At 37.8% G+C, this 12,816-nt stretch overlaps 1 protein-coding gene across 4 annotated transcripts in view; it reads right to left on the reverse strand.

Moving 5' to 3' along the window:
- The window catches only part of CEP152 (centrosomal protein 152), an 80,793-nt gene extending 69,519 nt beyond the window's left edge, over nt 1–11,274 (reverse strand). For all 4 annotated transcript variants that reach the window (XM_011355078.2, XM_011355074.2, XM_011355075.2 and 1 more), the window contains exons 1-2: nt 11,118–11,274; nt 5,835–5,928 (exon numbers count right to left, since the gene is read on the reverse strand). In XM_011355078.2, coding sequence (XP_011353380.1) covers nt 5,835–5,921 — 87 coding nt within the window. In that variant the 5' untranslated portion in view covers nt 5,922–5,928; nt 11,118–11,274. The remainder of the gene's footprint in view (nt 1–5,834; nt 5,929–11,117) is intronic.
- Between the last annotated feature and the right edge of the window lie 1,542 nt (nt 11,275–12,816).

Below are 12,816 nucleotides of genomic sequence, written 5' to 3' on the forward strand. Positions count from 1 at the left end.
AAGAAGATGTGATACATATATACAGTGGAATATTAACATTTGCGACACCATGAATGGACCTAGAAGGTATTATACTAAGTGAAATAAGTCAGACAAAGACAAATATCATATGATTTCACTTATATGTGGACTCTAAATAACTACATAAATGAACAAACAAAACAGAAACAAACTCATTGTACAGAGAATAAACTGATGGTTGCCAGATAGGAGAGGGGCTGAGCGAAAAAAGTGAAGGGATTAGGAAGTACAAATTGGCAGTTACAAAAGAGTCATGGGGATGTAAAGTACATCTTAGGGAATATAATCAATAATGTAATAACTCTATGGTGTCAGGTGGATGCATGACTTATCGGGGAAATCACTTGTAACTCATATAAATATCTAATAACTATGTTGTACACCCAAAACTAATAAATATTGGATGTCAACATAATTGAAAATATTTTAAAAATTTTTTTAAAAGTGTGCCCTTTATATTCACTGTCAAATGGATATTGCTTTTGGTCATGGAACCTTGTGCCATAAAATACAAAATTATCAGATCAACTTATGCTTGTTACTAAACAGAAAATTTTAGAAACTATAAATTTTCCTCATTAATGATCCATCTGACTACCAAATAGATTCAAGGGCAAAGATAAGAATCCTTATAAATGACAAGATTTAATTCTACTCATTACTTTCAAATTCATCAGACTGCTTTTGGGTTGCAAATGCAGTCCTCTCAGTGTGTATCAACTGTGTTTAATAAGTAAAGAGATAGCTTCCCTAGAAAAAAATTTGCCACTGCTAAGGCTTCTACTGAAATTTATTCTAACCATTCTATAAATCCCTCTCCCTTTACTACTTCATATGTTTCTTCCCTAACAAGAAAGGGAAAAATGAGAGCATTTACTTTAGCAACAAAACACTTCACAATAACTCACACAGAACATCCAAAAAGCCTATGTGTAGGGGGAATATAAAACAGAATACATAACCTTTTGTTAAGATTTTCAACTTAAATTAACTAAGCAGATTGTCTTCAGAGACTGTAATCCTCAATATTCATGAAAGGAAGGAAGACTTCTCAGGTTACAAACTGTATAATACATCTCCCAAGAGAAAAGCAGCAAATGGACTAGCCAACATTATGTGCCTTTGAACAGGTTACCTCATAAGTATGCCAAAAAGATTCTGATATTTTTTAAAATGAATCATTAAATAATGCTTTCATGGATATGCGCTAAGTAGAATCTTCATTTTAACCTAAGAGCCAAGTTAAAAACATCCTTCAAAAGATTGAATATGGGATTGATAAAGGACCAAATAACTTGGCAGCTAGAGCTTTAGTTTGTAAATTATACTCTGTGCAGAATTAAAAAAAAAAAAAAAAAACCCATTCCATTAAACTAAATTTTACGTTAGCGGGGAAGACTTTGTCTAGGTTGCCACATATCTGAAAAAGAAATATAGTAACATTAGACAAATATCGGCTGCTTTACAGATGACACATAATAGAACTTTGGGCCTGGAAGGAACACTGGAGCTCCTCCCCCAAGCCAAATCTCTCCTAAAGGTCGGCAAACCAAGACCCAGAGAAGGTAAGGAGCGGGCCCATGAGAAGCGAGAGCTACAGTCCCAGACCCTAGCATCACCTAAATCTCTACGTTCCCATTATTTTCTTCTACATGACATTTAGTCTGTCACTGTTTTTTTCTCTACCTGTTTGTATACAATCAAATTTCAGTTAGTCTTCAATGCTTTGTTCCCACTGTGACAGTACCTGAAAAATACCTGTATATTATGGGAAACATTCAAAGGCACAATCTAGATAAAGTATAAGAAATTGCTAAAGAAAAACATCAGGAAAACTGTAATATGAATACTAAACCATTTGTTTCTTTGATTTTCTTGGGTGAAGCCAAGAAAATTCCACTAAATAAGTCAAATAATATAAAATGTAAACAAATACTAGCTTTACAACTCCCTCTAGTGGGGACAAAATATCAAAATGTTTCCATAATTACATAAAACAAAGTAGTTTAAAAAGTGGGAGAAAGGCTATGCAATGGAAACCTTACCTCTAAAACGCACAATTCCAAACTCAGTTGAGCTTTGTTATTCTATTAGAGGCATACCAATATAAAAACCAAGAGGGATTCAAATCAGTATCGCCAGGTGCAAGTTTCTATTTGCCATCTGCTACTTAAACCGCCTACCTTTCTACTCAAGATCATCTTCCAGGTTTCAAATGAATCATTAACAGCAAGTATTATCTTGATAGCATATATTACTAAGTACCTCTGCCCCAAAGCATCAGCTCCAAAATACATACATACATACATACATACATACATAATTTTATTATCTAGAACAAAGCAATAATCACAGAGCTACTTCTGGTGACACTGCAGAAAGTACATGTATACTCCAGCAAACTGGCAATCCCAAACGACGATCTACCGTGAGCAGTGGCTTGACCAATAACGTTGAAACTTATAACCATTTCTATCACAATAACAACTATATTTCTGTAATTTTTGACAATGAAATCCCAAAGTATAGAGTGACCTTAAGTGAAAAACATTTTGCAAAATCACATCATTACATTTTGAGAGAGTTAATAAAAGACCTCTTCTCTAGGCCAGTTTTACAAGTAAAAGTTTGCCTAACATACTTTGGATGAGGCCTGCTTACTATCAAGGACAACTACATCAGTAGTTCTCAAATGATACAGCAAGAAAGCAACATGCTGCAATAAGTTGTAAAAAATATGAGTGATATGAACATTAACTGACATAATACCATATCTCCATGGTATCATCACCCTTAGTCACCTGCACCCTAATCTGTTCTGTTTACTATATAGGAGATGGATTTTCAGGTAAAACACTGGGTGAGGCTGTGGGTTATGCACATCTCTGCTATGTCTTGGTGCACAGTGGCCAAACTTTTACCAATACACAATTAGAAATGATTATAAGTGTCTTACTTTTCTGCAAAATTCTTGGAGCTTTTATCAAAATGTGAGTCTATTCGTAGTGGGCTGTTTTTAAGATTTCACTGGTCTAAATGGCCTCTGAACATCGAATCACTTTATTAAATTCTTTCTTTTTCTGAAGATTATATATATTTTCTCCATCTGCTCTTCAATGCAAACATTGGAGGGACTAGCAATGGAAAAGGTGAGACTCTAATTTGAGAGCTGCTAATAGATGGCATGGAGATTGGAATTGACTATGGCTTATTCAATGACTTATGAGAGAGGGTGGACAAAATCCCAGCTGACTCCAAAGCACCAAAATTGAAACTCAGCTTTGTAAAGCGTGTTGTATTAGCAACTGGGCATTCATACCAGAAGGTCAAAATCAGGATTATTCTGCCATTTACAGAGAGAGGGTCTCAAAATCCTAAGCAGAGTAGACAATGTCAGATATGGCCTGCTTGTCCAGCCCTCAGGGATACAGGCATTCCTCCTACAGAACTAAACTGAACACAGGTGATTCACTAAATAGAGAAAGCCATATGCATTAGGCCACTGCTAACACTTCTAACCCAGCCAGTAATCCCAAAGCTACCAACCAGGCAGGCAGGAAAAGACCACTCTTTTCTTTTACTTCTCAAGGCTATTAACTGTTCTGCTATCATAGGGTCAGGGAGACTGAGGAGGTTTGAAAAGGTTAATGGATAGCCAAACAAACGTAGATTTGATTAGTCAATTTGTTATTTCAACTCACAGCAATTATATATGCACATATGCATATATATATATATATAGCTGAATATATATGAAATATATTTTATGAAGAAATCTGAATTTTCTTGCTGAAAATCTGAAACTCTCTAGCCTCATATGTCACTTCTTCTCTAGCAGAAATTAACAAAAAAGGTAAAAACACTTTTTATTAACATGAAACATTTTTTATTAACATAAACCATAATCATCGTATTAGAGCCAAGTTAGCTATATGTTCTTTCTTCCACTCTGCTAGAAACATTCGTTCTTAGATACTTCACCTCTTAAGAGCTCCTTTGCCTTAGGAAATTCCCTACCCCAACACACAATCTATCAAGAAGTGATCCCAATGGCTATGTTCTATATTATCTAGAATTAATTGCCTTCTTAACTAATACCCCTTTAAAACTTTCACCACACTATACACTTGGCAGTAAGCTTTCTCTAATACCCTACCCCTCACTCTAATATCTTTTCCAATAAAAAATCACCTGTCAGATTATTTTTTCTTCTTTTTTAAAGTCGACTATAGTAATTACTTAAACTGATCCTCTCAAGAATCCCAGTAGCTAAATTCCAGCAAACCGTCCAAAGCCATCAGGATCATGAAAATCTCATGCTGTGAGTTCACAAAGTAACAGAAAATCCTCATCCCCATCCTTGCCACAACTGTTGTGAAGGACCCTGTCAAAATCTAGAAACCCTGAGCAGGGTCACAAACTCCGATGCTCTCAGAGACCTGGCAGAGAATTTACAAAAGTACATAAGCCCATGTCTATGTGAGAGGTGGGGACTGTAGCCGGCTGGGTAACGAGAGCCACTGCTCAGCTCCAGCCTTCCTGTTGCCATGTGCAGACACAGGCCACGGGTGGCCAGGCCTTAGGACGTCCAAGACAAGCCGGAAACTCTGGCTTGTTACATGAAATTTTCCATCTGTAAATATATATTTAATTTTTTAAAAACACTGTGCAACCAAACAATACATGTCTATGGACAAAATCCACTGAGCTGCCAGTTTTCTATTTCTACCCTAACTCTACTGCCAGTGACAGGGGCAATTGACCTATTATTCCTTACTTCCTAGTAATACTAAAGGTCCACAGTAACCATTAAAAAGGATTATTTTACATGTTAGAAAATGAGTCCTATCAAGCATAGTCTCAGTTCAAAAGAAGCCTGTTATCGCAGTCAATCAAGAAATCTGACTCAAGGTAAAAACAGTCCTAACATGTAAACTGACTTCCACCAACAGCTACTATTACTATTACTACCATTTACTGAACAGTTGCTATGTGCCAAGAACTACACACACACACACACACACACTATCCTCCTCTTACTCCTTTTCTGTTAGTGTACTCATCACACAGCATTCAGAAAGAGCTTTCGAAAATTGATCAGATACCACTTCCTTGTTTAAAATTCTCCACTGGCCCCAGCCCACCTCTTTGTCCTATTCCCACCACTCACCCTTTGCTCACAAAATCCCAACACCACCGCCTTCTTGATACACAAGGTCTCGTCCCGATTTCTGGGCTTTACAGTCATTGGTGTCTTGGCCTACACTATTCTTCCTCAGGCTTCTGCATGGCTGTTCCTTCTTATAAGTTAAGTCTTAGCTTAAACATTTCCTCCTTCCAGAGATCTTCCCTCGCCAGTTCCCTACCAGTTGCTTTACTATCACCCTATTTTGTTTCCCTATCATTTATCTGTGCTAAATATCACTTATTCAAATTACTTTTTGCATTTGTTTACTTGTTTATGGTCTGCTTCCACTCAGATGTAAGCTACCTGAAGCGAAGAACCTGCCAAACTTAGTTAAGGCAATGTAAGCGACTAGAATAACGAGGCCTCTGCCTCCAAAGCCAGCTACTACCTCCGGAATGAAAAGATCATAAAGAATTTAATCATTTCTCTGATAGCATCATTTTATTCTTGTCTCAAAAAAGGAAGTATTCCACTCATCCACCTTTTAAAAGTCCAAATACTGATCAGGTTTTAAGAGTTTAAAAAAAAAAAGAATTATAAATTCCTTCAAAATGACACAAGAAGACAATTTTAATGAGGAAATTGTTTAAGATTGGGTTTAGAGTCTTTTTTCCGAGCAACTTACCTCTTTCTCCCTTTCATAGTCTTCTTTGTCATATTCTTCATCTTCATTTTGTGTCTGAAGTGCCACACTGCCAAAGTCCAATGACATGGTCCTCCTGTGGGAAGAGTAATATGTTTGTTTGGTTTCTAAATATCCTCAAAATTTTACCAGACCGAACTATACAAGAGATGCCATACACAAAAGACAACAGCGGCTAGGGAGAAAAAAATATGCAATTATTTATGACAAATGGTTATTATTCCAAATACAAAGAGTTCTTACAAATTAATTGTGATTCGGGGTCAAAATAACTGTATGACAGCAATTCATAGAAAAAAAAAGCAAAAAACCAACTTATGACTAGACCTTTCTAGTAGTCTGAAAAATATAACTTAAAACAGTAAGATTTCTGTCCACATGAAAAATAACAATAAACTAGAAATGTGCCAAAACATAAAAATTTTAAGAATATGCTCAAAGTTTCTAATTTGATGTATTCAGTGTGGCACAGGTATTATCCTCCACGATTTGCTTCATTCTTTGAATGTCACAAATACAAATTTCAGGTTTTACAAAAAGAGAGCCACTAAATAATGAGTTAATGATTGCCACCCAAAAACCATTTAGCATCTGGTAAACTCCATAGAGCAGACAACAAAAATGTAAGTGTCAAATGTCCTGCTCTTAAGCTTGATGAAATCAGGTTCTAGCAAAAAAAAAAAAAAAAAAAAACCTCAGGAAAAACAGAAGTGAAGGCTGTGAAGCTGTACCACGATGGGGTTCCAATTCCAAAAGCAACAGCAAGAGTTCCCTGGAGAATGGTAACTGCTGTGGCAAGCAGCTGCAGGAAATGGGTTTTCAAGTACTTACAGTCAAAAGGCTGCTGATGATTTGAATTATATTCAGGGATCCTGACACTACACAGAAACTACCCAGAATTTCAAAGCTCTGAACAATCTTGACAAAAAAAAGTAGGCAGTCGTGATCCATTACCAGGCCTAACGCTGCCCTCCCCTCAGTCCCTTCTTCGGCATGCCAGTGAAATGCACTTCAATGTAAGCTTGAGCCACAACTCATTTGCTACACTTTTCAGGCTCTAAAATGTCATTAAATTGGAAGTGAAATAAGAAGCACAGACCCAGCCATCCGAAAGCATTTTACCAAAAAGAACTCAACTCCCTCACATTGAGAACTGTGATCACAAACTTTTATGTAAGCCAACAGGTCTATAGCAAAAGATATTCCATTTCAACAGAACTCAGGTGTCCTTGATTGACACAGTTCTGTTTGTACCACTAAGAAAAAGATGTGGCCAATTAAATTATGACACATCGTTAATTTTAAAATATAGCCCGACTTTGTAGATTTTAAAATGTGAAAAGAAAATGTGCACTTTAGAATAGGTGAAATATGGTATTACAGATTAACACAAAAATGATTTTCAATGCTGAAATCCCCATATGTCGGGTTTTTTTTTTTTTTTTCAAGGACTGAATTATGTTTCTTGGTCAAACTCTAATTTGCAATCCACTCTTTTAATCCCTCCCTCTCTGGTCCCTATGCCAAGCCCATTCCTTTCAACTCTATCAACTCAAACTCCTTGCCATCAACAGTAAACCCTTCCAGCCTCTGCTTCTTAGACCAGACATGCTCCTTGCTGTTCCTGTGCCAGGGCTAAAAGGAGGAAGGGACATGAGCACTCTTTCACTGAGAGGGAAAATATATCAGTTGGAGAATCTAAACCTTGTCTCCCTCCACCCAACAGCTACCAGAACCCTCTTGTTTACCAGCATAAGGTGGAGATCTGAATATGATAAAGAGCCTATAATACAGCTGAAATGCTGGGGAAAACACTCACACAAGCTCATGTCCCTAGGGTTTTTCACTACTGCAAGTGAACACCAAGTCTACAGAATCTATAGATAATGAAAATATTAGCCCATTTAAACCCTGGCTCCTTAAAAGAAATAAGATTAAGCTGAACCTAAAAGACATCCCTGAATTTTCCAGGCATGAATAATCTTTCCTGCTTCTGATTCCTATAGTACTCTCCATCTCTTCCTGCATTTTATAAAGTGAGAAAATGGAATTTGGGTTAATTTCTACTTTATTAGGCAAAAGAAAGATTTTTTCAATCTTTCACTAACCTTCCACCAATTTCTGTTGACTATTCAAAAAGAACATTACGACTTATGAGTGTACTTTTTCTCAGAGAATAATGAATTCTACAAGGTATTTTCATTTGTAAGTGAAGAGAATGTAAGTGAAGAGAATGTAAAAGACCAAAGTGTATCTTTTTTTGAATGGCATTTAAAATTCAAACCACATCATTAAAGAAGAAATCTGAAAATGTCTGAAAATCCAAAATCTCTCCAGTGGAGAACAGAAGATAAAAACAAGTTTTCCTTCTGAAACTGCAAAGTACCAGAGACTAAAAAACTATATTAGGCATAAAGGGGAAATTTGATAAACTTACTGTGTCCTTTTTTTTAAAACTAAAAAAAGACTTAAAAGGTAATTAGTACTTTAAAATGTAAAATTAAAACTAATGCTTTTCTTCAACTTATTAATCACTACTAATTACCAATATCAGAGATTTTACTATAATATTCAGAGCAATAAGAGACTGTTTTAGAAAAAAAAAAGAAAAATAGCAAGACAGTAAACTCAGAAGCCGTAAAGGAAAAATTTGACAGAAACTTAACTACGCACACACATAAAAAACAAAATCTGTATATGGCAAAAGACATCATTAACAAGTTAAACATTATGTATGAAAAAAATCACTAACAAAATCAAAGATAAAATTATAATGAATAATGAGCAAAATACATGACAAGGTCCCAATATACAATTCTCACAAAGAAATTTAAAAAAGTAATTTTAAAATGGGCAACAGATATGACAATTCATTTTTAAAAATGTAAATACTCAATTAACCTGAAAAGATGTTCACACTCATGAAGAATTCAAAGTGCCATTTAAACAATGAAAAATGATTTTCAACCAGTAAGCTGAAAAAAAACAAACAAACTTGGTAACACCTAGTGGTGGCTCTTTTATGGGAAACAAGTATCTTCTTGAGATGCTGGTGAAACTATGAAATGTGAAAACCATCTCAAAAACTATCGACATTAACATATTGAAAAAGAACATTTGCCCTAGGAAAAATACTTTTGACTAAATTTAGCAATGTGACTAATAAAAATAACTAAATATTTCTATATTTATTGACTGACCATTAAAAAAATCAAGATATAGAATAAGTATACAGTATGCTTTTTTAAATAGCAAGCTAGTTAATACTTTCTTGACAGAAAATTTTTTCCTGATCCTATTAACAAGACTACATTCTGTCCTTGTGTTATACTCAGATTGGAAGGGCTCAGCCTCAGTACTCATTTTGTTGTCCCTGGTTATGCTGTCTTTACCTTCCTTGCAATGAGAAGGAAGACCAGTGGGTGTTTACTTTAACAGAATATTAAAAATCAAAAACAGTATTGTTTTTGTCTCATCTAATTGCCTATAAGCACCCTGAAGGCAGAAATTAAATGGTTCACCCCCACTCTTTGCACATGGTAGACATACAACAAATATTTGTTGAATGAATATAATATATCTGTGTTGCCCTATATGGACTCATTATTCCAACAAAATTTTACTGAGCACCTACTGTGTGCCAGGTTATATCTTAGATATATCTAAGACTTGGCACCAGCCATGACGAGCTAACAGTCCCTTAGGAAAACAATGATATAAATTAATAGTTACAACAATACATTGTAATAAATTCTGTAACAGTAAACTAACAAAGCAAATATTAACTTTGCCTAAGAAGAAAGGAAGGCTGAGAGAAGTTTCACAGAAGACTTTTGATTAGAACTGGATCCTGAAGGATGCCATACAGCGCTGGAAATGGTTAAGAATAAGGGCACTCATTCAGACAACCTGGGCTCAATTCTGGCTCTTCTATTTATCAGCTGTGCAATATGAGCACACTGTTTCCATTTCTTCATTCATAAAATGAGGTTAAATATCATCCTGACCTCAAAGATTGGTTATGAGGTTCACAAAATAATACATATAAAGTGCTTTGCACTGTGTACCAATCAATATAATTTAGTTTTGTTATTATGACATTATCACTGATGCGTAGGAGTCTGCCAGCTACAAAAGGTTAAAGGAACAAAAATCATCCGTTATATCTGAGAAAAGGTGAACATGCAACCTGTGGAAAACTTTAACTTAAATAATGTAACCCTCTCTGGGATACAAATGCCACCACCTCCTTCAAGATGCCCTCCTAATCCTACTCCTCCATGGAATTAACTTTTTTGCACTTTCAGTCTATATTTCTCATACTTTTTTTAGAGCTTCAATTTCAGCCTCTCATTTAATTGAATGCATTCAAACACATATCTAGAGAGTGCATATAAATCGTCGTACACCGGGAAAGATATGGCAAAATTCAGCTTAAATCACTCTCAAGTTCATGACTATAAGATAGAAAAGGTTAAGTGCCACAAAAGGGGTTTATAAGTATCCTGAGAGTAAATTCTACTTACTTGCTTACATGCTAGTTTCTCTTCTAGAATAGAAATAGCCAGACCACACTAGCCTGGTTTAAACTTGCAATATCAGGCTTAGGAAACCTATTCGTTCATTCAACAATTACTTACCAAGCACGTTTCAAGATTGCAAAGTTTAACAGAACTTAGTGTCAGGAAAGAAAATAAACATAGAAACGAATGATGACAATAATCTGTTATCAGTGCTAATGACAGCAGCCTGGACAAAGCGATTCAGGGTGCCCGGAGGATGCAGCGAATAGGCACCCACAGGCTGAACCAGTGAACAAATCAATGGCCTTACCAAGAAACTGTTCGGAGTCAACTACTGCACAACAAATAAGTACCGCGAGACCGAAGCTGCACAGAGCCCGGGATGCCTGGGGCTGTTGGCTTTGGCTGCCAGCGTCACAGGCACTCAGTCAACACACGTGTACAGAGCACCCACTGTGAGCCAGGCGCAGCCCCAGGGTGACCAGGGTCTCCAGAGTAGGGTCTCAGAGGTACCCCAGAAACCTAGAAGAGGCGAGGAGGGCCTCCCAGACATCACTGCTCGGTAGGATCTTGGGGTCTCGATAACACTTCAAAAGCTGAGCCCTCAACCCGTGGGCAGTCTACCACGGCGGGATTTGGGGAGGGGATGGGTCAAACGCTTCCGGAAGCCTCCGACAGAATCCAGACGACCCCTCACCCCCTCTAACTACACCCTCAAGCCCAGCTGCGAAGCGAAACTCACCGAAGGCCGCGGATGCTGTCACCGCGGGAAAACTCTTGCCCCGGCCGAAGACCAACTTCTAGCAAACCTCTTTAACCTGGCTCTAATCTACTAGCTCCTTCCGAGTCACAACCGAACACGGAGCCCGAGGTCATTGAGGAGCAGCTGCCTCCTTCAATCGCCTGCTAGAGGCTCCTTCAGTGGGCGGGGCCAGGCCGGGGCGGGGCGTGAAGGTGAAAGTCTCCGCCTTCCTCAAGCTTGGTTGAGAATTCCGCCTGCACTTGCAAATGTACGGCTGTTTGAAAGAGGGCGCCAGAGGTGGCGGGAAGCTCCTCCTGTGCGCCCATTGGTGGATTCATGAGCCAATTACAAAAGAGTTGACTCTGGAAAAGGCGGGTTTATCGGTTTCCTAGAGACGCCCAAGCGCTTCCTCTCCAGAACTTTGGCGAGAATGAACTGATCTTGCTCAGGCCCCTTGCCCCTTCCCTCACTAACTGGTGCTGAAGACTGGTGCGGCGACTCGTGCCCCCCGGGCTTTCCGCCCCTAAACCTCAGCACACAAAGCCTCTCGCTTACCTATCTAACCCTTACCTTAGAGGTTTTTGCATTTGCTCTTCTGATTCTCTAAGGTGCCTGCCTCGCCATCTCCTAAACAGCTTAGATGTTTAGATGTTTTACTTTGTCTTCTTGCTTACTAGGCCCCCCACCTTGTTTGAATTTGTGTTTTTTTAATTACTGATTAGATGGCACATTTTCGCACATGTTTATTCACTACTTGAATTTCCTCGAATGTGAATGTTCTTGTCACTTAGGTAGGTGTTAACCCGTTCCTTAAGACAGCACTGCCGGGTCCACAGTAAAGCTCATTACCACATGTACCTTCCATGGCGAAAAGGGTTCCAGTGACTATCAAGGAGTTGGTAGCAGCAAGTTCACATATCCTTTTAAGTCTTTTCCATGTATACTAATATGGAGTCAGATGGCTGTTCAAGGCTCTTCATAATCTGGCTAGTTTTCCTTTGCTACTTCATTATTCCATACTTGGGATGCCTACAATGGCCCCTGTAAACCCATTACTAGCATAAGAGTCTGGTACATAATAGGTTCTGGCTGAGCTTTCTATGTTTCTCACACTGTTTTTGTTTTGCCAAAACTATTTCTTTCACCTGTATTGCCCTACATTATTTCTCCACCTACTCAGTCTTCAAGATAGATGAGCATCTCCTTGAAGCTTTTCATGATACACACCTCCCTCCCTTGGCAGACATGATCTTTCCTGCCACTATGCACAGTGTATATATCTTATAGTTTATATATATATATAATTTGTGTATTGGCTTCACTCAAGCCAATGTTAAAATCTTAAGGTACTTACTTTGCTTCTTGGACATCTAGCATGCTTCATGGCCCCTGATAAGACTCAAAACAAATTTGTTAAATAAGAAAATGAATGAACAAACAAATAATGAAGACTTTTGTGTGTGTGTGTCAGAAAAAGCAAATAAAGGCATTCAGGTAAATGGCAGTTGTTGCAACCTGAGCCAGGGTATCTGTTAGTGAGAACTAGGCTTAGGGACTTTTCATGTCTCACTGAAGTCCACCAGCAAGCTGTGTGTGGTGTCCTGTGCTAAGGGTTAAGATGGAATGCTACAGCAGGAATGCTAAGTGACCCTGCCCACAACTGTTTCCTAGGCAGATTAAAGGATAGAGATGTAAGGGT

Source organism: Pteropus vampyrus, unplaced genomic scaffold (genome assembly GCF_000151845.1).
Source record: "Pteropus vampyrus isolate Shadow unplaced genomic scaffold, Pvam_2.0 Scaffold19, whole genome shotgun sequence".
Lineage (NCBI taxonomy): Eukaryota > Metazoa > Chordata > Mammalia > Chiroptera > Pteropodidae > Pteropus > Pteropus vampyrus.